Source organism: Exophiala spinifera (assembly GCF_000836115.1).
Source record: "Exophiala spinifera strain CBS 89968 unplaced genomic scaffold supercont1.8, whole genome shotgun sequence".
Lineage (NCBI taxonomy): Eukaryota > Fungi > Ascomycota > Eurotiomycetes > Chaetothyriales > Herpotrichiellaceae > Exophiala > Exophiala spinifera.
Window position 1 is genome coordinate 1,587,304 of NW_015622520.1, and position 27,468 is coordinate 1,614,771.

The following is a 27,468-nucleotide window of genomic DNA, read 5'->3' on the forward strand; positions in this document are numbered from 1 at the left end:
TTGGCCTATTCAGCCTTTATGTTTCGCAATGCCAATGCTTTGACTACGAGCTCGACTGTACATTGTTGTGAAATGTTTCTTGCCGGCTGTGTGGGTCCGCACCACCGCGGTGCAAACGCTGAGCCTGGTCACTGATAGGCATGGCAGTCTTCAATTCCAGAGCTCGCCCTGCAAAAGTCAACTGGTCGTCGACATTTTAGCCTACGCTTCGGTAGCTTTTCGATTGACTTTCGGGAGCTGGGCGCTACATAGCATCGCACTTGCGTCCAGTCAGGGTGCATTGTTGACAAGCACATTTGTTCTCATTACACTTGGCCCGCTGAACTCTATTCGTAGATCAGTACGAATACGAGAGATGAAGAAAACGCCTCCTGATCTTTCCCATGCCGTCAACGATGCCGTGCCGAGGATGGCAGTAGTGGCTAGAGGTGTCCTATGGGAGGTTGGAGGAGGTCAAGTTGTCTCAGTGTTTAAATGTTAGAAAAAGAGGCAGCCTGGATTTTGACGTACACCAGAAACGTCCATCAACGAAGCCGCTTGACCCACAGCATATATTCCTCTGATTGGCCATGGCGTCTAATGCTTTCCACAATAGTCAGAGCGTTTTCTTGCCTACTATGACTATTTAAAGCGTATGCCTACTCCTGTGTTGGGGCACTACAACCCGCTCTTTCAGCCTTCTACTGTCGCAGATGGAGGTCTCAGGCAGTGCAAGATTAACCAGAGTGGCCTCATATGAATCCCTACCGCCCTTTGACGGTGAGGCGCCATAATGAGGTTTAAATATCGAATCACGCACTAACAGACGTACAGAGACAGGAAGACTCGACCTCGAGGCATACGCATACGACGACATCAATAGGTTGTTCAGCAGATTCCTTACCGGCCGTAACAAGGGTCCAAAGACTTCACAGTTTTTTGATGAAGCCAAGGCTAGTAGCACTCTTTCTCGCCGGTCAGAGACTCCCCCACCGCCGTTGAATGTGTTGGTACAGCTTATTGGCTCTCGAGGTGATATCCAACCTTTCATTGCCCTGGGAATACATCTGAAGCGCTACTACGGACATCGAGTCCGCATAGCGACCCATGGCGTCTTTCAAAACCTTGTTGAACGAAACGGGCTCCTTTTCTTCGACATCGGAGGCGACCCTGAGCAACTGATGAGTTTCATGGTCCGCAACCCCGGACTGCTGCCGAGTTACAAGGCCCTCCGTGCGGGAGAAATCAAGCAACATCGTCAGACAATGTACAAAATGTGGAAACTGATTTGGAGATCATGCTTTGAGAACGGTCTGGATGAGTTTGTCCCGCGGTGCCGAAGGTTTCCTGACTAACATGACTTGTGAAGGGCCTGATGGCACCCCTTTTGTTGCTGACCTCATAATCGCAAACCCACCGAGTTTTGCTCACATTCATTGTGCCGAGAGACTTGGGATCCCGCTTCACTTGATGTTCACGTGAGTTCCTACTGCATCAAGTGCTGACGCGAGGCTGGAGCAGCTGAACGCGTCTAGAATGCCCTACAGCCCCAGCGGCGCTTTCCCTCACCCGCTCACTCGAGTCGGTAGCGACAGACTCAATAACTCTGGCATGAATCGTCTATCGTACTACATTGTGGAATGGTTGGTATGGTTGGGACTAGGGGACGATCTGAACCGCTTTCGACAGAATGTGCTCCATCTGCAAGCGATTAATCTCTCACGAGCTCCGAATCAAGTGACAAAGTTAAAGATACCTCACACTTATTGCTGGTGAGACCAAATGCTCCCCGGTTGTTCAAGTTCTGAACACTCTTGACACTTGCTTTGAGGTCTCCCTCCTTGTTACCGAAGCCGAGCGACTGGGGTGAACACATATCAGTGGCAGGATATTTCACCTTAGATGATCAAGACCCTTCCTTTGATCCACCTCCAGGCCTCTGTAAATTTCTCGAAAGTAGAGAACCTCCCATTTACATCGGCTTTGGCTCGATTGTCGTCGACAACCCGGAAAGATTGACCGAGCTTGTCCTCCACGCCGTGAAGCTTGCTGGTGTGAGAGCCTTGATATCCAAAGGATGGCTGGGCCTGGGCGACGATATTCAGACCTCCAACGAAAATGTCTACTCGATAAGCGATGTGCCACACAGTTGGCTCTTCGAGCATGTTTCTGCTGTTGTACATCATGGAGGCGCCGGCACCACTGCGGCCAGCTTACGTGCTGGAAAGCCAAGTGTCGTAGTCCCTTTCTTCGGCGACGTGAGTCTTGTCTCCTTTCACGGGACATAACAATACAAGAGACGCCATCCCGCTAATTCGCATCCTTACAGCAACACTTTTGGGGTCAGGTGGTTTACACTGCCGGTTGCGGCCCGAAGCCAATTCCGTTTCTTCAGCTCACCCCTGAGAAGCTTGCCAGTCAGATCAGCGCAGCACTAGAGCCCGTCATCAAAGCAAAAGCGGCAGAGGTCGGTGCCACCATCAAAACCGAAAACGGATGTGAAGCCGGGGCGAGAACGCTGCACAATGCCCTCGACTTCGACGCATCGAGATGCCAATTGACTCGAGATCGCATCGCCGTGTGGGAGACCAGAGGCTCGTATCCAGTTCGCATGAGCGCCCTCGCTGCCGCAGCCTTGGAGGAACGTGGCCACCTACGGTACAGTCAATTGAGACTGTATGTTGTAAATGCTCGTGCTGCTTCTTCTTCCTGCGGACGAAACTACTACTAATACAGCATTGGGCTTTAGATTGAGACACGGTGAGTACGAAATGGAAGACAGGCCAACCGACCCTTTGTCAGGGGGAGCATTTGCTGTCCTTGGATCTTGTCAAGAAATTGTCGAGGAGAGTTATAATTTGTCCAAGAATATTGCCAGAGCAGCTTCATCTCGGAATGCTCGGACGGAAATCGAAAATGTGAAAGAAGGCGTCGGGAGCAACCAGGACAGGGATGACGCAAAAAAATCTACCTCTGGACGACAGTCCTCTTCAGGACATAACAACGACATTGATGGCAATGCTAACGTCCCGGCCGGATCTAAAGATGTCGGCTCGTCTCAGATCCTGAAAAGTGCAGGGCACTTGAGCAAGGCTATCGCCTCGATTCCCATGGATTTCTGTCTTGGAATGGCAAGAGGTTTCCAAAACATCCCAATTGCATACGGCGACAAAAGCCAACGATCCCGGCCGAAGGTGTCCGGAGTTCTGACAGGGGTCACAGTCGGTGTCAAGGTCAGTCAGTCACTCGACACTGACCAATGAACATCTCATGGTCTTCTTTTAATGTCACGAGCAATGGTTGACACGGGCATACTCCTAGGAACTCGTTTTTGGCCTTTACGACGGCGTAACAGGGGTCGCGACGCAGCCGATTCAAGGATACAAAGAGAACAACATAGGTGGCCTGGTAGCTGGGGTCGGTAAGGGCTTGGGGGGTTTGATCTTGAAGCCTGGAGCAGGTAAGCTCTTCTGTTTTTTACTCCCCCTCGCCAATGCAATTCTTGGGAATGCCCTCTCTCAAGTTCCGGTGATGTTCGTTTGCTGACCAACCCTTCCTAGGAATATGTGGTCTTCCCGGGTACGCTCTGCAGGGCTTGTCTCAAGAAATACACAAGGCTTTTGGTGAGAATGTCGAAAGTCGCATTGCGCTCGCTCGGGCGCTGCAAGGAAGAGAAGAGCTTCAATCTTGCTCTGCAATCGAAAGGGACAATATTGTCGGCGAATGGAAAAGGACTCGTGGTCTCAGCTGAGAGGTTGACAAAGAGCTGTAAAGTACTATGACGGAGCCACGTTGGGATAGGCTTGTCGCAATTTTCATCGTGATGGACGCTCGTGCAAGGATGTTGAGGGATGTAGGAGTGAAGGGCAAAGTGACTGCTACACAGGTATGGTTGACATTCGATATCACAACGAACAGTAAGAACATGGCGGCTGACGAGACCTTCTGGTTCAACTGAGCTTGCCATGCATGGTATACCATTTTATGGAAATGTCCTCGTTGATGTCGATGTTATAATATCCATGTCAATGCCCGTTCGCAAATCCATTCACAGCCTCGGCCTGCATCCCCTTTTCATAATCAATCCTGAAACTATACGTGTCGTCATAATGCATGGCCCAATACTTATCCCAGATCTTGCTGGTTACAGGGCCTAACTCGCCTCCATTGATAGCTTCTCCGTCAAGCCGCGTGATGGGCATGATCCCTCCGGCCGTGGTCGACATGAACACCTCATCCGCCTCGTACGCCAGAGAGACAGGAACGATCTCGACACGGACTTCGATCCCGAGCATCCTCGCCGCGTCAATGACACTCTTCCGCGTCACGCCTTCCAAACATCCCCGGTCCGGCGTATAGATGACCCCGTTCTTGACGAAGAGGACGTTGAACCCTGATCCTTCGGTGAAATGGCTGTCACCGTCCGTCAGGAACGGATAATCTGCGCCACGGTCGCGTGCCTCAAAGATCCCTCGCACGAGATCGCCCCACTGCAGGTTCTTGATGGTCGGGTCGATCGCGCCGGGCGGGACTCGACGCACCGTTCGGGCCACGATCGCAGTCCCACCCGTGAGCTGCATCTCGGGCTCCATGACCCACACGTACGGCTGGAGAAAGAGATACAGGTTGTTCTGGAGAACTTCGCCCTGCTTGGCCTCTCGCACGGCCTTGAGACCTCGCGTGACGATGAGTTCGACAAACGCGTCGCGAATCCCGGACTTGGCGACCATCTGTACGAGGACCCGACGGATCTCGTCGCGTGGAATGGGGAACCGAAGACGCATCTTGGTGCAGCTGGTCTCGAGGCGCGTGAGGTGGTCGTCCAGACGGAAGAACCGGCCGTCCCAGACCGACGGGACGTCGTAGGTCAGGTCGCTGTGCATGAAGCCCTGGTCGATCAGAGGGATGCGGGCCTCGGAGAGGGGGACCAGCTCTCCTTCCACCCAGGCTATGCCTCGTGCGAAGCGGTTGGTTTCGAAGGTCGTTTCGAGGGCGGCTTTGCGTGCGTTGTATGCCGCAAAGACCTTCTCCATGGTCGCCATCTTGAATTCGAGCTATGCCTTCAACCTGTTAGGTGGTCTTAGATCCTGAGAGGATAGAGTCCAGACCGGATATGGTGCTCAAGAACTAGCTGGTGTCTGTCTCGATGGTTGCGAGTCTGAGGAATGCATTCCGGCAGTGTCGAGAAATCGCTGGGACTTAAATGCATTTTGAACACTGATTGGAAAAACGAGTACTTTGCATCCGTACACTGTCCGGCCACGAGATCTGCACGCTCAATGAAAAAGAAGACGGTCTCCTCAATTACTTGAACGGGCAATGTTCAGGAGGCAAAAGAAGCTGTACGAGTCCAGATGTCGTTGACGAGAGATCAGGCCCAGGGGCGCTACTGTAACTCACCTTCCTAGAAGGGTATTTTTCTCGATTGATCAAATTCCCAATCCATCAGAGGATCCGGTAAGGGTACTCGCGCAGGGCAACGCCGCACTTGATGAGTGATTGGCAAATGGGACATCGGCCGTGCCTCTCAGAGGGCTTTGGCAGAAGTCATACCACTTGACGCTCTTTCAACTCGATACCGTGTTTGGGACGATTGTTTGTCGCATGAGCGTGTCTGCGTATCATATCTCCCAGCTTTCCGTCGGGAAACCTCGGAGATCGGCGACATTGATATAAGAATCCGCGATTCGACCAGGCCACATCAAAAAAATCCCTACTGCTGCCTCTAGAACTGAATGCTCGATAGTGCTGGGTTCTACACTCAAGACACTCACACAGCATGGCACAAAAGAATGTGGTCGTCGTTGGGTATGTCCTTGATGACACCAGCTAGTCTAACCACCGTCTAACTTGTCTGCATAGTGCCGGAGTAGCTGGGTTGACCACGGCGCTCCTTTTGTCGAGAAAGCCAGGATATAAAATTGTGGTAGCAGCGAAGCACATGCCCGGCGACTACGATATCGAATATGCTTCACCCTGGGCTGGAGCGAACTATATGCCGTAAGTGGTCATCGACGTGGACTCTGATGCGTCTCTTTCTCCCCTTCGTCGCCGCCAACCCTCCGCCTGACCCGTCGCTAGTGTTTCTGTTCGTGGTACCGATGCTGCAGAATGGGATAAAGCAACTTGGGGACCTCTAGAGGATCTGGCGCGGAATCACCCTGACGCTGGGGTGCATTTCCAAGGTATGAAATTCGTGCTCTTGATTGATGCGCTCGAAGCTGAGATTTCCCTCCAGAATGCGAGATCTACAGTCGCAAGAAAGATCTCGGCACGGCGACTGCAACCTGGTTTGCAGAACTGCTTTCTCCGAATCCGTGGTTCAAGGATGTGGTGCCTAGTGTAAGTGTCGGACCTGGCGCTCCCACGAGATAAAACTTCGTACTCGATACTTGCTCACACACAGCAGTTCCGAGTCCTCCCCAAGGAATCTCTTCCTTCCGGGGTCGATAGTGGGACAGTGTTCACTTCGGTGTGCATCAACACAGCGATATATTTGCCATGGCTGGTCTCGCAGTGCCTCAAGAACGGAGTGGTCTTCAAACGAGCAGTCTTCAAACACATCTCACATGCAGCTTTGCCGGATGTTCATCCATCCAAGAAAGTCGACCTCGTCGTCAACTGTACAGGCCTGATGGCGTGCAGATTGGGCGGCGTCGAGGACAAATCTGTGGTGCCGGCTCGGGGACAGATCGTCGTCGTACGCAATGACGCCGGCAAAATGGTTGACGTTTCCGGTACCGATGACGGAGAGGATGAAGCTGGGTATATGATGACTCGTGCGGCTGGAGGAGGAACCATCCTTGGTGGATGCTATCAGAAGGGCAACTGGGATTCCCAGGTTGACCCAAGTCTTGCTGTGCGGATCATGAAGCGAGCAGTCCAGTTGAATCCTGCCTTAACTGGAGGTAAAGGTATCGAACACCTCGATATTGTGAGGCATGGGGTAGGATTAAGACCCGTGAGAGAGGGAGGTACAAGGATCGAAAAGGAGAAGATTGGTGGCACTTGGGTCGTGCATAACTACGGCGCCGGAGGAGCAGGAGTAAGTTATTTGGCCTTCTCATTGAAAGAAACGGAAACACTGACTGGTCATCTAGTACCAATCGTCTTATGGATGTGCTGAGGCGGCGGTGAAGCTGGTTGAAGAGGCCTTGCAGCCCCGACCACGGCTGTAGTGCTGGGAATGTGAAACCGAGTTGATCATGTCTAACTAGAACTTGAGGCAATAAAAGGATGGATGTTTGCAGCTACACAGCCTGACTTACCTAAAGTCATTGGATCAAGAGTATAGGGGGAGATTGCGTACCCAGGCCATGAGTCAGCCTAATTACTTCCCAAATGCTGCAGACGTTTAGTTGGCGAACGCCGCCTATAAGTCAGGATTCCTGCTAACTAAGGTACCTAAGGTTGGGTGGCAAGCCTCTATCTACTTAGGTAGCTTCCCGCGTACTCGTCGTAAATCTATTTTCCTTGGGTGGTCTAGGCCACCTGATAAGGCCTGGGGAAATGTCATCTAGCCCAGCTAATAACTAAGTTAGCACCGCCTATCTGAGTTAACTAACTAGTTAAGTTTGTCAGTGAACCTACACCTGCCTTAGGTGTCCCCACGCTTTATGCCCGTCAACCCCGCCACTGCCGAGGAGGCACCTCAACTTATCAGCATCTGGATTCATCACTTCTTCAAACATCACGATTCGAAGAATGCTGCGCTTCAGCAGCGCCCTGCTCGCTTCAAGGACGGCATAGCCACTCGACTGCATGCATGGCATCTTCAGCCACTAGAACCACCGTCAACAGCCAGGGTCAAAGAACGAATTCTCTCGGATTCGCAAAGCATGATTGCCATACATGTGCGGCTCTGAGGAGACCTTGCGACCGCCAGCGGCCACGCTGTGGGCCTTGTCTTTCCAATCGCCAAAGATGTGGCGGCTTCGCTACGAAACTCGTCTGGAAGGACGTCGAAATTTCTCAGCCTGCAGAGGATTCAGTACAGAGTCCTGGTGTTGATAATTCAACATCATATTCAACGGCTCACCAAAATGACGCTACAACGAGGAAGAATCGTGGCTTTAAATTCGTAAAAGGCCGAATGAAGAGAAAGCGTACGCCAAAAAGGCCTACTTTAGAATCCGAGTCCCTATCGATCGCGGACGGGTGTGAGGAGCTTCACTTGATCGGCCAAAATGAACTGCCAGAGATACATCTCTCATCGTGGCTCACGAGCCCTGGAACGACAACTAATCTATCCATTTGCACGAGAGAAGCTTGTGAACTGGACCGTCCAGATTGCATATCACAATCCTTTGAAAACGGTACGACCGGTCTCTCTCATACGTTCTCCTTCGTCACTGACCGTCTTTTTGTTTTCAGACGTGTTCTGTGGCACCACAAGTGAGATGTCTTGGTCGGACTCCCCTCCTTCACCGAGTGCTATGTCTCATTTGCCTACCATGCTGTCCCAAGTCACAAATGCTGTGAATATGTTACACCCTGCCATGTCGGGAAACGGCGAATTGTTCTTGGGCGGCCACCTTGCAGCAGGCTTCAGCCCACGTCCACTCGAACATCCCACGTACTCGTTGATGGATGAGGACGATGAAGACATCACCGGTGAACAGTATCATCTTGCTATGGGTGTTCTCCACCAAGACACTGCGCATAAATATGAATCAATACTTACAATGTGTAGGTCTTCCGAAGCGGAATAGTGCTCACAAATTGCGACTAACTTCCCTAGACAATGAAGAATTCTCCATGTTCCCTCTCACCATGGACTGTCCGATTAATCCATTCCGGGTCCGCAAAATCCGCGGAGGAGAGTCCGACTTCCTTCTACACGCCATAGTGGCCATGGCTTCACAGCATCTTGCAAAACAAACCAATCGAGCAGACCTGACCCTCCAAGTACACAATCACCGTTCAACGGCTATCCAACTCTTTGCCCAAGCTCTTTGTCAGTCAGACCCATTCACCCTTCTAGATGGACTTCTCTTGATCGTCAGTCTTGATGTAAGGAATACTCCTACCAAAATCTTTTGCCCGTGCTGACTCTGGAAGCTCACCCAGTCTGCTTTGGGGACCTGGGGTATTCACTTGGATGGGGCTCGAAGGCTCCTTGAGGCTGCCAATGCCCTACAAATTAGTCAGAGGAGCGCTCGCATACGGGCACAAATCGCATTCCTAGTTTGGTAATAGCTTCTTGTCCAGTATGCGCATGTGTTGATGGTTGTGACCACTGACCTTGATCGCAGGTGGGACGTCACACTCGCCTTCATATCTCGAGATGACCTGCACCTTCCACTGTCCTACCTCGATATGTTGGTGGAGCATGGTGACAGTCCAGACTGGTCATTCTTTGCACTGAATGGGTGCCCGATCGAACTCGTGGTCGCCATGGCGAAACTCGCAAAATTGGCGTCGATCTATGAGAAGACTCAACAGATGGAATGGACAATATTTGACAGAACTCCCGTGGACCAGGTCATCACCGAGGTCAAAGACTTTGTCAACAAGGAAGATGCAACTTTGATAGATATTGGGCTCGCAGAAGATGATATCGATGCGCAGCGAGATCGCTTTCATTGTATCGAAGCTTGGAGGCATGCGATTCTTCTCTACACCTGTCGGGTGTTCGACCGTCCGCAAGAGTCGATGGGCCTTCGAGTGATCAGTCACTTGACCCGTGTCATTCTTGACCATGTACGCTGCATCTCTCGGAGATCGTTCATCCAGAAACAGGTTCTCCTGCCTGTGTTCTTGGCTGGGTCGGAAGTCAGCGACGAGCAAGATCGTGCATTTATACGGGAATACTGCAAACATTGGAGTGCTGCAGCCCGATTCTACATGTTTGAATCTACCAGATTCCTCTTGGAAGATATTTGGGGAGACTGGGACTCATCAACAAGAGGATCATATTGGTGGGGCCTCAAAGTCGGTCTCAACAACGGTAACGGCACAACAGGCGAAAGCAGCGAATTGCCTATGCAGGTCCTCCTAGGCTAGGTTGTTCGGCCTGCTTTGGGTGAACTGTTGTATCTGGCGCGCCACGCGGATGGAAGCGTGGGTCCCTCCCCCGGAAGGTCAAAATATTACTCTTTTAAGAAGCCGAGATTGATGCGCCACACGAGTATTGACCGTCTTCGAGTCTCTTAGACTTGTGCCCAGCCAGCCGCCTTTGATCAGTTGGAGTCTACCTCGCCTTCCTATATGGGCAAATTTTTGCCCTTCTTTTACTGTTCTTCCTCGAGCGTTCTCGACTTCGTCCCCTGCGGTACTTGAGATGATTATTCCTCATTCGACACCCCTCGTCTTATCATGCGGCTTGTGAGGCTCCTGGGTCTTCAACTTATCAAAGTGATCAAGTCCAGAGCAGATGTATTCCCCGTTATGGATGCTCTCGCTATCTCCCAGGCCTGTTCATTGCCGATGCCAGAAAATATTACCCAGTTTAGTACTGTAGCGACTGATAGGAGCAGCCGGCACGCAAACCTCATGGGCATCGCTTCGGAGAGGAACTGATCTTAGCGATATATATCTTGGTTCCCAACCTCAATCCACTTCGTGAGACGCAAGCCTGGTTCACAAACAACAAAGCTCAACAAAATACAGCAAGACATCACCGGAAAGCCCCTTGTACTGGGACGTGTCAAAGTTCTACTGGCACCGACCATGGATCACGAGATCACAAATACCGACGTCCCCGTCGGCCGCATGGACGACCTCGAGCTTGAGGCGGCGGGCTACAAGAGGGTCATGCCACGACAGTTCTCTCTGTGGTCTCTTGGCGCCCTTTCCTTCACTCTGACTTGCACCTGGTTAGGAGCCGGATCCTCTATCGGAATCAGTTTGACGGAAGCCTCCTCTGCTGGAACACTGTGGTCACTGCCTATCGCCGGATGCATGACTATGGTGGTCGCCGCTGGAATGGCAGAGCTGGCTTCAGCATATCCCGTCGCTGGCGCGCAATACTACTGGTCCTTCATGGTGGCCAGCGACAAGTACAAGCCGTTTGCATCATTCCTGTAGGTTTGCATTATCACATCGATCCCAGATTTACATTCTCTGACACCTGATATCTGTAGCAATGGATGGATCAGTATTCTTGGTTGGTGGCTTGGAGCTGCTTCGGTCGCCAACTTTGTGGCATCAATGATTCTGGCAATCGTGACTGTCTGGTATCCCAATTATACTCCACAGCACTGGCAGCAATACCTGATCTACGTTGGACTCACCTGGCTGGCGGTCGCCATCAACGTGTTCGGGTCTGGTTTTTTGCCTCTCTTTAACAAGATGATATTTGTGTTGGCTGTGGTGACGCTCACATCCACAATGATCACGTTGTTCGTCGTCGCCCGCGACCACCACGCCTCGGGATCATGGATCTTTTCCGACAACACCAACAGTACTGGCTGGTCTAGTGATGGGTGGGCATTTATGCTGGCGATTGGCAACGCCGTGTACAGCTATCTCGGGTCTGACTGCGGTGCTCATTTGGCGGAAGAGATTGACAATCCCTCGAAAAATGTGCCCAGAGTCATCTTGTACCCTCTCGCAATGGGATTGTTGACTGCCTTTCCCTTCACTGCGGCACTCATGTATTCCATCACCGACCTTGAGGCCGTTCTTGACACTGTTACTGGGTTGCCCTTGGTCGAAATCTATTACCAAGGTACCGGTTCCTACGCGGCAGCCTCTGTCCTCATGGCCATCTTTGCCTTCTGCTTCTTTGCAAATCTTGTGGCTAATGGTGAGTCCGCAGAATTATTGAGTTTGGGCTTGTCCAAAAGCTGACTTGAGTCTTTAGCAACAACGTGCTCCCGAACTCTCTGGGCAGTGTCTCGAGACAACACTTTCCCTTATTCGCACATATGGGCCCATGTGCATCCCAGGTTCAAGATGCCTCTCAACGCCATGGTACTTTCTGGAATCTGCATTTCGGTCAGTTTTTGTCCTGTAACTGTTTGTATTAATACCAAACTCACTTTCACATTTGGTGCAGATCTACGGCGTCATCTTCATTGGTTCATCCACCGCTTTCGCCGCCATGGTCAGCGCTGCGATCATCTTCCAGCAGACCTCTTGTATCATCCCACAAGCTATCCTTCTCTATCGAGGTCGCGACAAGGTTTTGCCTGAGCGATACTTCAACCTCGGAAGACTTGGGCCTTTTGTCAACGGGCTGGCGGTTGCTTGGGTGTGCTTCTTGAACGTCCTATACTGTTTCCCTACGACCATGCCCGTGACGCCACAGAACATGAGCTATGTGTCAGTGGTGACGGTGGGACTGGTTGGCTTTGTGGTGATTTTGTGGTTTACGACCAAGAGAGGAGTGTTTACCGGCCCACATATCGATTTTGAACTGCTCAATCAAAGGCGGAACGAAGCCCTTCACGCCGGTGTTTACATCATTGATGGAAACAATGTTGACGGGAATGATTTCAAGCGCCAGGGTCAGGATAGTAAGGGCGAGTTCTAAGTCTCTTCTTGACTTTGGGAAGAGGTTAGTATGCACTTCCGAGGTAGTAAGAATGATACCTGCAAAGTTGCCGACACACGCGGCTGTCTGCTGGAATCCAAGAACTGAAGCGACCTCCCTAGGCGTGCTGGTGGGGAGGCCCCGTGCTAGAGACATTGTCACAATCGGCTGGGCTGTAGCACGCCTAATCCTACTAGAAGCGAGGTCGGTTCCTGTAGGTTGGTATACCATATAGTGTACGGAAGAACAGTTAAACCACTGTCGCAGGTCGGAACAAGTATGTCCGGGCCTGATCTGGTGATGCCTAAACTTAATCGCCTCAACAATCAAATATTCCCGGCTAATAAACACCAGCGAGCACTAAGCGATGTACAGAGTAAATCATCACGTACTTGTATGCAGTAGAGCACATGCTAACTAGAAGCTCGCCGTATCTTCGGCTTTGGATCTGCTTTTCTCTGTTTTATCTGAGGCTGAACTTCTTCCATGAGAACAGGCTCGCGAACGACCCGCCAACAACTCAACACAGAGTCTTTCTTGTCTTTGAACTTTTATGGCGATCTCATGAATGACTACTCTGTCAGCGAGCTGCCTCTGAATACGGATTTTACCGCTCTGCAGGCTGACTATCAGGCTGACTATCCGCTTGGCTCGTGGTGAATCCTACTCACCAAAGATGGCCTTTATTCGCCCGTTCGTGGAGGCGGACCAGGAGGCCATGGTCCATATTGTGAGCTGCTCAAACCAAACACGCACCAAGCAGGCTTCACGTCTGACTATATATACCTTAGTTCAGGGAGACTGCGGCACCCGACCTGCGAGCAGCAGGAGACCCAGTTTTGCACTATGCGTCCTATCTTTGGTGTCGGCCGTACTACACGTTGCAACCCGACACGTGTTTCGTTCTGGACGACGGCAACGGGCGAGCGGTGGGATATCTTCTGGGTGTTTGCGACACGCCATCGTTTGTAACTAAGTACCGGGCTGCCTTCATACCGTACATTGAGCGAGAAGGCATCGAAGAGCCGCGGCCAGGTGAACCGGTGGGATGGAGTGAGAACCTGCCGAATGCCCTCAGAAACATCATGTTCAACCCGGAAGGCATGCTGCATCAAGACTGGCCCGAGCTGATGAAGTCCTGGCCCGCGCATCTGCACATCGACCTCCTGCCGGAGTATCAGCGGAAAGGTTACGGTCAACAACTCATCGAAAGATTCTGTGACGTAGCCCGGAAGCAAGGCGCAAAGGGCGTGCATCTAGGTATGGCTGCGACGAATGACAACGCTGGAAAGTTCTATGACCGTGTAGGGTTTACACGGTTCCCTGCTGTTGTCGACGATGGCGTGTCGGGAGAGCAAGGCAGAACTGAAGGCGCCATCTGGTTGGTCAAGTCGCTATGATTATGCAGGTCACTTCGACTCGGGGTGCATGCATCATGTTCGTGGTATTTCTGTTCCCGAGCACACCCTCCCCGTTGCTAACACATAGTAACTTTCTCACGCAAAAAGTAGCGAGGAGGGGAAATGCTACAGACATCGCGGAGATCCGGACTCCACCCTTTAGTTATTCAACCAGCTTTTTTCTTCGGCCAGCGGTACAATATCTAGCCTGCTACATCACACGCCGCTAGTCAAACTATGCTGTCTTCATTCATCGCTATAGACTGTGATTCGCGATGAGTGTGATCTGCAAAGTCACAAACGCTTGAATGGTCCCTGCGACTATCACCAAGAAAGCGCTCCATTCTGTGCGCAGCTTGCAGTATATGAACGGCGCCGCAAGCGTGCAGCTCATTGCCAAGCCGATGAAACCCCAGGTCCAATACCAGACATGAACAGATAGCAATTTTCCCTTCCACATAGGTATACCAACAGTTAGGAACCCGAGAAATTGCATGCTGCAGGATTGGAGAAGAAACCAAAAGTCGGCGTCGAGTGTCGATCCGCGCGCGTGAGGTGAGTATTGAAAAGCAAGAGCGAACGTAGGAAGAGCAACAATGACAGTGGCGGTAAAGGTAAGCCACATACAAGTCGATGTCCACTTTGAGTGAAAAGGGTTAGCGAACAAATATGGGCTGTCATGTTCAAAATAATAGAGACGGATGGGAAACTCACATCGACATTGAGCTCCTTGCTTTCATTTGGACTTCGTGCTTCCCGAAACTGGCTGGCAATATCAGACCTAATGATAATAGGTAAGCTTTGCAATTTTTTCGGGAAAGTGGTATTACCATGAAAGAGAAGTTCTCTTTGTGTTAGTTCTGGAGTAATGTTCCTGCATCAGTCTGTCTAAAATCGACCATCTCCGTCGAATGGTGACTCGGCCATCATGGTTGAGTGACCCAGAATTCACTGCTGCCAATAACGTAGTAGTTAGTTGTTCTACGTCTTTTTCAAAGATTTCGAGCTCGTTCAATTTCCCCCCTCCGACTTCTGTGTAGCTGGGGTGGTCATTGAAAAACTCCCGATACATGGCCTGAACCAAGTCCCAATACTCCAGCAGCTCTCTGCTCTCTAAATATTCTGCGCTGAACTTCCGGCGTCCTAGTTGGACATCCTCGATCTGCTGAAGGTACGTTTCAACGATATCGGACCTCTTGTTATCTGGTCGACCGTGCTCTGCTAGAGCTTTACAATACCGACTGGCCATGGAGAGAACAAATTGATCAATATTGGATAAAGCGAAAGCAAGCTCTTCGAGAGTTTGGTTTTGTATCTGAGGGCCATATTCAGTAGAGATGGAGAAAGGAGGTTTCCCTGGATCTTCGGGAAGGTTTGATACAAGTTAGACATCTGTAATATTATCAGATCTCATATTGATAAATATCTTACAAAGGGTCTGAAGTCCGTCAGCTCTGTTGCGATGACGGTGATTTTGGGGATTTGCTGATTGTGTATGCAGATGCTGTGAGGGAGCCGCCATGGTTGTCTGGAACTTTCAAGGACATGATACTTGGGATTGATGAAAATGCGTGATCATTTTTATACTACTTGCCATGGTAAAAAGGCGCAGAATAAATGAACTCTAGGCTGCAACCCATTGTGACGATAGTGAGGCGCGAGTCACGAAGAATGTTATTCAGCTACGCTACATAAGTAGCTTTTCAAAGCAGCCAGTGCTTGATTCGTACTGTACAACCAACCTATCGAACTTAGCGCCTAAATGGCCGCAGGAAACTACTGTAAGGTAGTAACAAAATGTCCACTTACACTTATCAGTAAGGCTGAGCTGAAATCGGCACTGCCACTGAGCGCTATGCGAAACTGAAACCTAATAGGCTTGCTCAGAAGGCCTCCCTTACTGCCTAGCAAGGCTGATCGCAGACTTATCCGAGGCTCCCCCCAGGCTCACCCCAGGCTCATCACAGGCTGACCCCAGGCTTAAAACAAGGTGACCTCTGCTTACCTATTACAGTATTAGCAGAGCTCATGTTTTACGAATAGGTGTCATTCATGAGGAACACGCACATCTGACAGCCTACAACTCCTCACTCTACTTCACCCCGCCTAATCCGGATCTTCTGCGAAAAAGAGAGAGGCGCGTTCCGTTCCTAAAGGGAATAGGACAGTACCTTAGGTCTCTGGTTCTCTATCCTAATAAATCTCGGGCTTTGGGGAGGGGCAGGAGTTTAAAGCGCGCACTCTCAATCTTGTCCGGGAGGCAACACGTGATTAGAATTGGACTCTTTAAAAAGGGTTGTTAGCGCTATTGATCATTGGCAAAAACCGATCCACTCATTCCCTAACCTCTCACTGAAGAAAGTCACAGCGTTGTCTTGAAGAGGGAGGATGGTTTCGGGAATGACTATACCAGTAAACAAGCACCTTAGATGACATAAAGCTATACCCCTCTTGAAGATACATACAAATAGGAAAATTTGCAAGTCAATGATTGGAGAAAGTTTTAGAGTACGCTATTGAATAACATATTGAGTACAGCGCATCACGCTGATTCCTTGGCGTCAGCGAGAAATAGTTGCAATGTGTCCGCAAAGGGGAGGGCGGTGTCTAGAACCACTGTAAGAGAGGTAGAGGTGTCAATGTTTTGTTGTTCAGCTTCCACTCACGTCAGCACCATTGTTGTGAAGGAGGCGGGGAGTGTTGATCACCAGTGATCGTGGGTCAGCGAGAGCCCAAAGATGTACTCGGCCAGTCTACCGTGGTTTTCTCGACGGATCATTTCCCAGTTAGGTCGGTGGCCGTTGCAATACCTGAATCTATATGGTACCCAACTGACGCTGACGGCAGAGACGGTGCAGGTGAGCGGGCGTGAAATGAGTATACGCGTACACTGCGAGTACGAGCAGAAGCGCGAAGTACGGGGTAACGGAGTCTCTCCGAGGCAAATGGTCTGACTAGGTCCCTACAGAATCACCTACTGTACTTGTTGATCTCCCCCTATTGCGGACTTCTATACTCGGTACCTGATGCTAAGATCTCACATATTATGGGTACTACCCGTATCTCGCCTCCATGGGTAGACACTCCATACTACATACCCCTCCCAACATGATGCTTACCTCGTTGAATCCTTCAGGCCGTCCACGGGCTTCTCGGTTTCATCTGGACTTCATAGCTCTTCGTTCTTCTGTTTTGTGTACATTGTAGCGCCAGTACCGACACCTAATACTCGTACATGTTCCCTTGGGTGCCATGGTCTTCTTCCAAGCTCAGCCGGCACCTGAACTGCCCACCAAAGACATCCTCTCTTGGATCTTTGACGCCCCGGACTACGATGTGGACAAACCGGTGAGATAACTCGCACCTCGCACTGAGCCTATGTGCCAAGTCTCGACTTCTCGGCAAATAGGTCCCTGTAGTTATCGTGATGCTGACACTGACTGAGCCCAGATCCTCGTGGATGCCTCTCAACCAGAGCGCTTCATCTCACATATTCACGCCCGTACAACGATCCGGAAAATCATAGCAGGTCTTCGTCACATGGGCGTGCGGCGAGGAGACTGTGTCATCGTGCACTCGTTCAACGATATCTACTACACTCTTCTTGTGCTGGCCATTATCGGGTCTGGAGCCATCTTCGCGGGGACGAACCCAGGATACACGCCGCTCGAGCTTCAACACCACGTCAAGATCACCCAGGCCAAGTTCCTCATCTGCGAACCCGAGCTGCTGGCGTCGTTGCTGCAAGCGGCCAAAGGGACGGGCATCCCCGACTACAATATCCGCATCTTCAACACTCAACCCAGCCAGACCTGTCCGGACGGATTTGTCAGCTGGCACGACCTGTTACGGCACGGTGAATCGGACTGGGTGCGCTTCGAGGGCCACGATGTGTGCGCAAACACCACGGCGGCCCGTCTGACGAGCTCCGGCACGGCGGCCCGTCTGACGAGCTCCGGCACGACGGGTCTTCCCAAAGCGACGATGACCTCGCACCTCAACCTGATAGCTCAGCATGAACTGGTCTACGGCATCTCCAGTCCCAAACGACCCTACGAGATTGTCAATCTCTTTGCGGCGCCCATGTTCCACGCTGCCGTCGGCCCGCGCGTGCACACCACGGCCTTCAAAAACGGGGAGAGGTCGTACGTCATGCGGCGCTTCGAACTGGAACCCTTCCTGGCAAACATAGAGCGGTTCCAAGTGACGGAACTGTACATTGTTTCCGCCATGGCCGTGGCAATCTGCATGTCGCCCCTGATCCAGAAGTACTCGCTCAGGTCGGTCAGGCAGGGGCTCGCCGGCGCGGCGCCGCTGAGCAAGGAGACCCAGGCGGGGATCCGCAAGTACCTGAGGCCCGGGGCGCCGTTCACGCAGGTCATGGGCATGACCGAGAGCACGTGCATCCTCACGTGGTTCGACTACCCGGAGGACGACGAGACGGGGTCCGTCGGCCGCGTGAGGCCGGGCATCGACGTCAAGTTGGTGGACGACCGCGGCCGCGACATCTCCGGCCACGACGTCCAGGGCGAGCTGTGCATCAGGGGGCCGACGGTGATCGGCGGCTACTTCGACAACCCGGAGGCCAACGCCGAGACGTTCGACCGCGACGGCTTCTTCCACACCGGCGACGTCATGTACTGCGACGGCCGCACGAAGCTGTGGTACGTAGTCGACCGCAAGAAGGAGATGATCAAAGTGCGCGGGTTCCAGGTGGCCCCGCCCGAGATCGAGGCCGTGTTGCTGAACCACCCGGACATCGTCGACGCCGCCGTCATCGGCGTCCCCGCAGCGAGCGAGCTCGACGGCGAAGCCCCACGTGCCTACGTCGTGCGCAGACCGGGGGCGAAGGGTTCGAATCTGACCCCGGCCGACGTCGTCGAGTACGCGGGCCAGGCGCTGTCCAAGTACAAGCGCCTCGAGGGTGGGGTCAAGTTTGTGGATGCGATACCCAAGAACGCCTCGGGCAAGATCCTCAAGAGGATCCTGAGAGATGAGGCGAAGAAAGAGAGGGCGGGCGCTGCTGCTAAGATGTGAATGTTGTTATGATTTTAGTGCCCAAAGTAGCGCACCTCCGGAGCATATCAGAGTCGGCGTCTACTCGATGAAGAACGTCATACGGAGACGAAAGCACGAGTCGTGGTGTTCCCGCAACGGCAGGGTAGGTAGGTAGGTAGGTAGATTTTAGATGTCTAGATAACAGACCTTCAGAACACCTACTCGGGATCATAGACGGCTTCAGGTCACCATCATTTCGAAGGGTCCCGTACTTGTATTCGTCTACCTGCTCTTTACATGTATACCTTAAAACTAGATCAGGACTAATCCGGGGTCCGGGGCCCCGGGGGCAGGGGAACTCACTGCACATGCCTCTTAGATACCATATGAGGTTGCCGAGTACGAGCGATCGATTGTCTTGTCTTGGAGATAAAAAAGGCTCTGAAGGTAGATGGGTGCATGGGTAGCAATAGTATACATGACGTTTAGCACGGTTAATGTTCTCTTCACTACAGAACGAAGGACCCCAAATCGCTTTTTCGAATGATCCCCTCTCATCCCATCCCAAGCTCCGGGTCCCACACGAGTACCGCCTGCTAACGGGCCTACATCAACACAAGAACGAAAATGCCTTCGTTTCGACTCTCCTTCAATACTGACTCCTTGCTTTTTAATTTTCCTCGGGCAACCCCCCCATGAGTCAAAAGGAAACACGGGGTGGTTGTACTGGAAATTCCAATAGAAATACAATGTTGTTTGCGTGCCGGCTCAGGATCTAAGTTAGTCAGGCTCTCAAGTCGAAAGAACGACGATCCACCTGATCATCCCCTCATGTTTTCGTGGGCGGCGAGAAAAGAGACGAGACGATAAAACAAAATCTAGGAGCAAAGCCGTGCCTCCTAGACCAGGCTCGACAGACCGAGTTGAGTGACAAGACAGCTATGTCAACAGCACGCTCGCGGCGCCTTTGAGGAACTGGCAATCGCAAAAGCTCTGCCTCATGATCTCATTCCTCAGAGCGACAACTTCATCGTGCAGCGCATGGAGAAGCGAGGTCTGCACGTGCATCTTCTCCTCCTCGCGCTTGCAGCGGGCTTGGAGGTTTTCGACAAAGGCCTTTTGGCGGTTTCGACATTTGGTGGCGGCTTTCCGGTTGAGCTCGAGTTCGCGGGCGTGCTTCTGGGAGCGCGGTGTGATTCGACTCGACGCCGACTTGCGCGGTCGCGCGGGCGTATTGCGAGGTCTGTACGTGTCGTTGGACAGGTCCGAGGTGGCGAGCGACAGTCGTCGGATCGCCCGTTGGCGGTCCAGAGAAAGGTAGTCGGTGGCTACTGATGATGAAGAAGAAGAAGAAGAAGAAGAATCAAACGACCCGCGGTGGGTGAGGTCCAGAGAGCCGTGCTGGCTTTGCGGGGACCGGGACGACTCGGATCCTGACGACGAGACGTGCAGTTCTTGCGGGTGGATGAAATTGGCCATGGGCTCAGCGGCGGGGAGGAGCGTCGACGACAGCTCCGCTGCCGAAGACTGAGAGAATGGGTCCGGGTGGTGAGCCGGCGACATGAAGAGTTCGTTAAAATGGAGAGTCTGGTGTGGTGCCACGGACGCATCTGGGCCGAGCTCGAAAGGCCACATCTTGATCTCGTCGATGGGCGGCTGTGAGAAGCTTGACTGCGTACCCATGATCGTCGGGCTGACTCAGCCTAGGGAGTTTGATGAAGTGTGTCCCAATGTGCTTGATGTGTATCCGGGTTGCAAGATGCTCTTGCTGATTGAGCAGGAGGCTGTAAACTTGGCTTTGTGGTCTGAGAAACACTTTAGTGTGTCTCTCTGTAACCATCCAAAAAGAAAAGCCACGGAAGAATTTTGAATTGGACGAGGCCTGAGGGAAGCCAATCCAGAGAGGAATATGTATAGAGGGCTGGAATACCTCAAATACCCTTTGAGCTCGACTGCCATTTGTGTCGTCATGTCTGCCCGCCACATGCTGGTTGTCTAGGCCATTCTTTTCCAGCGACTGCGATCGACAGTAATATCAGGGTCGGGGGCTTTATCCGCCAGGGGATTCGTGCATACAATCCGGTGTTGCGGGGTGGGAAAACGACAGAAAGGCCGTCCACAAGTTGAGAGATGTCGCTTTGCGTACCAGGCAAGCCTACCTAATCTAACGGGCATGTTACCGGCGTGGCACCCTGTGGACCTCGTAAGGCTTGCTCTTTGTTGAAAGCAAGAGTAGGGTCCGACACGCGAGCCCTGGAGGCTCGATGAATGCTCGATGATATGTCGAGAACGAACAAGGTACGAGCAGCCGGATGCGATACCCAAAAGCAAAGTAACTGGCTGATGAGCCTCACTAGCGCTTCGACGACCCAGGATATCCTCTCCGGACAGCGGTCCACCTTCGCGTGATAGTGTGATTCCATAACAGCTGAGCCAGGATACGCGTGAGCCGCAGCGGCGAAACAACAGCGCCGGTCTGATAACACTAACTTGCTACAGAGCGAAAGCAGATCTCTGTGCGTGGACTGAGGTCGACGTCAGAGCGACGCGAGTTGTGCAGGATCGAGGCACTGGCAATTTTCTCCGGGCATTGCACCAGTCGGTATTGAGATGCTGCTGCGCACAGCACGGTACAGGGGTCAGAGGCTCGTAGTGTCTGTCGTAGTCGAAGGGAGATTTACTTCCCTCGCTCCGTGATTGGTCAGTGCGCCGTACTAGCGGGTCCTAGTCTGAGTGTGCAAACCTACATACAGTTCTCGTAGTACGAGTATGGGGAACCAAGACTCCACGGATCAACATTGTTATTATGCTGGAACAAGAATCCAGCAGAATCTTCGATTCGTGAAGATCATCTCTACAACTAGGCACCTGTGCTCGTTATCGCTACCGGCCAGTTCATTCGACGGATTGCGTCGACTGACCACTGGCGCCAACTCCCAATGTCGATACTCGCATCCGCGCTATGCCGTCCTCGTTCAGTCTTGCACCCTCCACGAGTTTGCCGAAAGTGTCTACCCTGTGTCGTAACTCACACCACAGCTGGGCTCCACGACTGAGACTATCGAATCTAACGTTCGGCGTCAGCTCGACTACAAGTCCAACGGCGCTTCTGCTGCCCTAACCTGACAACAGCAACGCGCGAATAGACATCTCTCTTTATGTCCATGACTATGACTTCAAATGATGCACTGATGTGGGCGTCTAGCTGCAAATCGTAATGTACTGGTACCCTGGCAGTCCTACCCCTCTCCACTCGTGGGACATGTTCCTGACCCTCCTGCGTCGTTGCGCTCACGGTTCCCCGTGATGTAAAGGAGGGCCACTGAGTCCTCATGTGCAGGGATACTTAGGACCCATTCATCTGCAATCAACACTAGCGTCTTTGCCTCTTTATTATACGTTGCTCGACCCAGGAACTACTTTTGAGATCTTAAAAGACGGCTTACGTAGGAGTACGAATCAACACGACGACACATACCGACTTTTGAGAAACAACGATTTGAACCCGGCAATCAAGATGTCGAGGAACAAGTCTAATATCAATGGGAGAGGAGGCGATACTTCCAAGCGCCGGACACGACGTGCCTGTGACCGTTGCAGGATCAAGAAGGCGAAGGTATGTGAACCTCAGTCTCCTGCTTCGACTTTGAGGCATCGTTTCTGACCCTGGTACCTTAACAAATCAGTGCGATGGAGGATCGAGATGCAAGACTTGCAAAGCGAACGATTCTCCTTGCACCTACACCGCTCGAAGGGGACGCGATGCTAGAAGTTAGTGAGTTGATGCACGATGTTGGTCCTTCTGAGCTACCACCACTGACCCCAGGCTTCAACTACAGTTACTGCCGCATGCGGGATGTTTACGATGAAGCAGTTCAGCGATTATACTGGGCTTGCCGACGTCGCCGTGATTTTCCAGGCGACGTCCCCGATGAATCCATGGGGGCAGTCACCACAGATGCCATCCTTCATGGTCTGGGCTTGATTGGACCGGGCCATGAAGATCCCACTGTACCAATGGCTGCCGGAGAGACTCGCAAGGACGCCGATTCCTCGGCTGAGGAGATTGGTCCTGACCAGGACCACCACCAGCTTTTGACAAGGCTTTCCACCGCAGAGGGCTCTACACCGAACGATCAGGGCGACTTGTCACCAACGACTACGCGATCCTCATTCTCCTCGTCCTCACGATCGTACGATGGCTCTGCGATGAGCTCAGTGCCTTCGCTCACCCAGGTGACGACGACAGCGACAACGGCCGACATGGGCTTTGACATGAATGTAGATGCTCCGCCGCAGGGTATACACTATTCCTCGTCCGCTTCGTCCCGGTCAACAAATCTTGACAGCATGACGGCGACGCCGACAATGACCAATAATCATACTTGCTACGGAGTCGACGTCGAATCTTATCTGAACGTCGATGCGTTTCTAGACGCAAACTTCTGCGGCATGCCCGACTCTGATGCATCTGTCTCAATGGGCATTTTTAACGACGCAATGACCTTCAAGAGCCACCATGGTGGTCATGTCAACGGGTCGTTATTTCCTGGACAGCAAACGTTTTCCCCTACGAAAGGTGATGGCTATCTTTCACCATGGCCTGGTTCGTTGGCTGCCGTCTATTCCTCGGCTCCCTAGTGTCTGACATCTCGAAACCTCTCTGTTGACGAGGGGTTTCAAAAAGCTGCAGATTGTCTTTGTATATTTCCATCTCTATTTTACCGGGAAAGAGAGAGGGAGGGGGGGAGAGAGAGACGAGAGACGTTTGGGACGCTGGCGTTGGCGGACTTTTGTGTTCTCAACCCTCTTTCACTATCCTTGTCATACTCTGGCGCTCTCGAATGTATCCCGATGACACTATGGAGTATGGTCCTGGTATGGAGATTTTGTACATATTAACTTAACGTGTTCTTGCCAACATCCCTTCCTACATGGTCAGCTGTGCTATGCGGCGAAAAGGAGGTTAGCCTTGCAACTCATACCACACATACTCCGTTCAACGTGCTTGTGGTCGTGGTCATGCTGGTACCGTTCCCGTACACGTAGGTACTCATACTCCAATCCCATCCGTTCGAGTTCGAGAGACTCGACCTGTAGGGCAGAGCAGGCAGGGCAGGGGCTGGGCTGTACGTATAATTTAGACCAGTCAGAGGCCAACGGTGTTTTTCTCCGGTTTGGTTGAGTAATTCCTAACCCTTCCAACCCTTGCCCTACAGACCTACGAGCACTCAGTTACTCGAGTATTACAGAACCCACAGTCTTGCATATGCGGCATTCCGTGGGACATAGTGGCGGACTCGCTTACTCGCCGTCTACCCCTCTAACTAGTACATACCGGCATCAGGTACCTCGTACACTGGGGGTCTCGCGGAAGCGGTTTTCGCTTGCAAGCGAACATGTCAAAAGTTACCCCTCTGTTATAGCTACATACCCTTTGTGAATCCCGACATCCTTTGAGTGTTGAGGACGGTGACCCACTGGTCTGCTTTCATTCGAATTTGTTACAAGCTCAAGCTTCATAGGACGGCAGACCAGGGCGTCAGTCTCGAATCCCTATCTCATTGTACAACTGGACAATCCGTAACCGGACGAATGAGTGTCTAGGGTGAACTGATAAAGGAAACCGTTATGGGCCAGAAGGGTTCGCTTAGCATTTGCTGGCCGTTGAGCGATCGTCAAACGCACACGAGCCCTGACTCGAACTCACAACCCCCGCAGGAAGTAAGTGGCATGTGAAATTACTCGCGTTCTCTGACTTGGTCAAACCCGTTGAGAACGGCGAGCAGTAGTATTGGTCGGATGAGACAGGCCGGGGCAGACTGGCGCACGCAATTGCCACTTGCGTCGAGGCTATGTCTCTCGGTATCGAGGGAAGGATTCTGACTATCTTCTACTCGTACGTTAGACCTATTTTGTGCCCGCGGCAAGGCCCCCATGGCCATTGCCAGGATGAGTAACTGGTATTATGGCGTCCCAGTACCGTAGACGGATAGCCACTTGAGGCTCCACGGGATGGGGCCAGCTGTGGCTTTTGAGACAACCCCTGAACCACCACTGTCCATGATTTGGTAGGTTGAGATACCCAGACGCCAGTACAAACTCGTACTGGGGTAGAAGAGGGTCCGTGGAAAGGTTGGATCTAGGATCGGAGGTATGATAACGGAGTCCAAAAACCCGTCCTCGTCCCTACCTATGTTCCTACTCGTACAAAGTTGATAGTTTGGGCTAGGAACATCAGCCAGCCACGAGTATTGCAGGTACCCCTGGCTTTTAGTTGCAGATGCGACAACCTAGCTAGACAGGGTCTCGGGAATAGTGTCAGGTCAGGTTTGTCGGTGTTTGGTATTTCAGACCAGCTCCACAAAAGCATCACCGTACAGTGAAGCTGTGACCCGTTAGGTTCTTATAATGGCGATATGTTTCCACGGGAGAAGTGCAAACGTCGTCGGATCTGGTCTTCTTAGACTACCAAAAAAGAGTCCCCACCCCTCACTAGCATAACGTTTCTCGTGCAGAGTGACCAAATCTCAGTCCTCGCGAGTCGGTGACTTTCATATGTCAAACTCTGTCAGACAGAGGCACTGGAAAAAGTCAAGTGTGATCTGGAAACCTCTACACAGAGTTAGCAAAGCGACGGGCTGGAATTGTCCCGTCGACTGCTAAAAAGTAAGTAACTGAATGTCTGCATGATCGGCTCGGAGTGAGTAAAAGTGGATGTTTGATACCCCGGGTAGTACGGATGGCATCCCCGGCATGACTTATCCTAAGTTGACGTTGGCACATCGAATAACACGTACTAGTACGTACGGTATACGATAGCCACTCTGATCGGCGTCAACGCAGGCGGAGATAGACTGCTTCATAACCGGGGTTCCTGAACCGGTGTCTGCCCCCCTGTCGTTCGGCGAGGACGGATGTACGCCCTTGGTATTACCTACCTCACGCGAGTCCTGAAAAGGTGTCTTCATCCATACGAAGCCAGCAAGCCACGCGTTTCAGACCTTGTTTGCTTGTTACTCCAGAGAGAATCGCGTTCCGGACTAGCACTTTTTCGGTGTAGAGCGGCGACGGGCCAACAAAGCCGCTTCTCTTGTGTGAGAAGACGGATTCGGATCCTTGCATTCCAAGTGCGAGTGCAAGTGCAAATTCGAAGGAGGCCGGAACAGAAAGGGGGTATCATCTCATCCGAAAGGAGTAGCACACCATTGAAGAAACTCGAAACTCTGTCTGAATTCGTCTGCAGAAAGAAATCTCGATGTTCTTGAACTACCACTTCTTTGGTGCAGAGATTATGGTCCGCGAAAAGGACGCACTGGCTTGCTCCAGCTTCTTCTGTCTCTCCCGTGCCACGATACCTATCCGATCAGTGACAGGCGTGGCATTGGCGATCTGATCAAAGTCGTCGTAGTCTTCTTCACCCGAGCCTGACTCAGCGTCAGAGTCGACAAGTATTGCCGCTGACTCTGGGATCGCCGAACCCAAACCGCTGTCAGTGCTCTGCTTCTCAAGGTGCGGCTGTTGCGGGTCACCCATCCGCGCCTCGGTTGATATAGAGTCACTAAAAGGCTTCGATGCAAGTATCTTTCGCCGGATCTCAGCCATCTCCGCCTCTTCGTCCTCATCGTCTGTATCAGGAGGCATCAACGACACACCTTGCTGATGTGTGATATTGTCATTTTCGGATTCTTCGGACTCTTCGTTGTTGTCGTCATCACCCTCTTCATCCGAGTCAAACACTTCCCGTCTGTTGAGGTTGCCTCCGGCCCAATCATCGCCTTCGTCTGACGGTCCCTTGAGTCTGCTGTTGGTGTATTCCTTCTCTAGCTTCGCTAACCAAGTCTCTTCGGCCTTTTTGATCTCATCCTCGCTTTGACAAGCTGCGTAGCGCTTGAACAGCTGGGAGTTGATCTCCAAGAACGGCTTTCCGTAGGGAAAATGCTGCAGAGCGATTTCAGCCCAATCCTGGTGTCCACATATGCAAAAGCACGCCGCAAGGGCCTCGACACAATTAAGACGCCACGGCCGCCCATAATTGACAGGATTTGCGGCAACGAGATAGGGGAGGAGGCGTTCACATTTCCCACCGATCCGTGACCAGGGAATTTCCTCTACTCGGACCCACGAACATTCGACCACTGCTGCCCCGTATTGTTCTAGTAGCTCCTTGTCTGCTGGGGATAGTACGCGTTTAGCGTTGGGTCTGTGAGCACTGTCAACTCACGCAGTCCATGGAGCGGCGGACCGGACTTACGAGATAACGACTCCGGGATACTTCTGGCCGATGGGTAACTCGCGCATCATCCCAAAGTGCATTAGACGTTTCCCGCTGCATCGCTTCGCGTCACAGTGTCCAAAATCCCAGCACGCTGCCTTGAAAGGGGGACGTTCACCACCGCCACCTTCGTCGGCGCCTCGTCCTGAGGCTCGCGGCGGAGGTCGAGGTTTCGTAGAGTATTTCTTCGCTTTGGAAGAGTTATCTTTCTTATGGCGAACCATTTTTGGTATGATCAGTTATTAATGAGATGTGGTAGGGGACGTCGAGGAGTGTTTGATAAAATACATAGCGTGCAGCAAGAAAAAGTTGCCGCCGCCATTCATGACCTCAGCAAT

The 27,468-nt window shown here is 52.1% G+C and overlaps 11 protein-coding genes across 11 annotated transcripts; 7 read left to right on the forward strand and 4 right to left on the reverse strand.

Annotated features, from left to right (window-relative positions):
* Nucleotides 1-692: 692 nt before the first annotated feature.
* On the forward strand, nt 693-3,730 carry PV08_10597 (uncharacterized protein; the record flags this gene model as incomplete). Its single annotated transcript, XM_016384911.1, has 9 exons — nt 693-759; nt 814-1,290; nt 1,349-1,457; nt 1,515-1,751; nt 1,811-2,237; nt 2,309-2,655; nt 2,729-3,212; nt 3,301-3,439; nt 3,540-3,730. The coding sequence occupies 9 exons, from the start codon at nt 693-695 to the stop codon at nt 3,728-3,730; spliced, it is 2,478 nt and encodes an 825-aa protein (XP_016231513.1).
* Nucleotides 3,731-4,004: 274 nt separating this feature from the next.
* On the reverse strand, nt 4,005-5,021 carry PV08_10598 (uncharacterized protein; the record flags this gene model as incomplete). The annotated part of the gene is made up of 1 exon (XM_016384912.1): nt 4,005-5,021. One exon carries the CDS (start codon nt 5,019-5,021, stop codon nt 4,005-4,007), a length of 1,017 nt encoding a protein of 338 aa, XP_016231514.1.
* A 737-nt stretch (nt 5,022-5,758) lies between these two features.
* PV08_10599 (uncharacterized protein) lies at nt 5,759-7,157 on the forward strand (the record flags this gene model as incomplete). Its single annotated transcript, XM_016384913.1, has 6 exons — nt 5,759-5,787; nt 5,842-5,979; nt 6,061-6,164; nt 6,218-6,321; nt 6,389-7,024; nt 7,080-7,157. The coding sequence occupies 6 exons, from the start codon at nt 5,759-5,761 to the stop codon at nt 7,155-7,157; spliced, it is 1,089 nt and encodes a 362-aa protein (XP_016231515.1).
* A 1,008-nt stretch (nt 7,158-8,165) lies between these two features.
* Nucleotides 8,166-9,984, forward strand: PV08_10600 (uncharacterized protein; the record flags this gene model as incomplete). The annotated part of the gene is made up of 4 exons (XM_016384914.1): nt 8,166-8,667; nt 8,720-8,991; nt 9,040-9,170; nt 9,234-9,984. The coding sequence occupies 4 exons, from the start codon at nt 8,166-8,168 to the stop codon at nt 9,982-9,984; spliced, it is 1,656 nt and encodes a 551-aa protein (XP_016231516.1).
* Nucleotides 9,985-10,650: 666 nt separating this feature from the next.
* PV08_10601 (uncharacterized protein) lies at nt 10,651-12,457 on the forward strand (the record flags this gene model as incomplete). Its single annotated transcript, XM_016384915.1, has 4 exons — nt 10,651-11,003; nt 11,064-11,728; nt 11,786-11,919; nt 11,981-12,457. The coding sequence occupies 4 exons, from the start codon at nt 10,651-10,653 to the stop codon at nt 12,455-12,457; spliced, it is 1,629 nt and encodes a 542-aa protein (XP_016231517.1).
* Nucleotides 12,458-13,133: 676 nt separating this feature from the next.
* On the forward strand, nt 13,134-13,857 carry PV08_10602 (uncharacterized protein; the record flags this gene model as incomplete). Its single annotated transcript, XM_016384916.1, has 2 exons — nt 13,134-13,187; nt 13,249-13,857. 2 exons carry the CDS (start codon nt 13,134-13,136, stop codon nt 13,855-13,857), a joined length of 663 nt encoding a protein of 220 aa, XP_016231518.1.
* A 256-nt stretch (nt 13,858-14,113) lies between these two features.
* Nucleotides 14,114-15,106, reverse strand: PV08_10603 (uncharacterized protein; the record flags this gene model as incomplete). Its single annotated transcript, XM_016384917.1, has 3 exons — nt 14,114-14,497; nt 14,572-14,638; nt 14,688-15,106. 3 exons carry the CDS (start codon nt 15,104-15,106, stop codon nt 14,114-14,116), a joined length of 870 nt encoding a protein of 289 aa, XP_016231519.1.
* A 2,003-nt stretch (nt 15,107-17,109) lies between these two features.
* On the forward strand, nt 17,110-18,894 carry PV08_10604 (uncharacterized protein; the record flags this gene model as incomplete). Its single annotated transcript, XM_016384918.1, has 2 exons — nt 17,110-17,205; nt 17,308-18,894. The coding sequence occupies 2 exons, from the start codon at nt 17,110-17,112 to the stop codon at nt 18,892-18,894; spliced, it is 1,683 nt and encodes a 560-aa protein (XP_016231520.1).
* Nucleotides 18,895-19,794: 900 nt separating this feature from the next.
* On the reverse strand, nt 19,795-20,538 carry PV08_10605 (uncharacterized protein; the record flags this gene model as incomplete). The annotated part of the gene is made up of 1 exon (XM_016384919.1): nt 19,795-20,538. The coding sequence occupies one exon, from the start codon at nt 20,536-20,538 to the stop codon at nt 19,795-19,797; it is 744 nt and encodes a 247-aa protein (XP_016231521.1).
* Nucleotides 20,539-22,397: 1,859 nt separating this feature from the next.
* Nucleotides 22,398-23,496, forward strand: PV08_10606 (uncharacterized protein; the record flags this gene model as incomplete). The annotated part of the gene is made up of 2 exons (XM_016384920.1): nt 22,398-22,471; nt 22,542-23,496. The coding sequence occupies 2 exons, from the start codon at nt 22,398-22,400 to the stop codon at nt 23,494-23,496; spliced, it is 1,029 nt and encodes a 342-aa protein (XP_016231522.1).
* Nucleotides 23,497-26,124: 2,628 nt separating this feature from the next.
* PV08_10607 (uncharacterized protein) lies at nt 26,125-27,354 on the reverse strand (the record flags this gene model as incomplete). The annotated part of the gene is made up of 2 exons (XM_016384921.1): nt 26,125-27,058; nt 27,110-27,354. The coding sequence occupies 2 exons, from the start codon at nt 27,352-27,354 to the stop codon at nt 26,125-26,127; spliced, it is 1,179 nt and encodes a 392-aa protein (XP_016231523.1).
* Between the last annotated feature and the right edge of the window lie 114 nt (nt 27,355-27,468).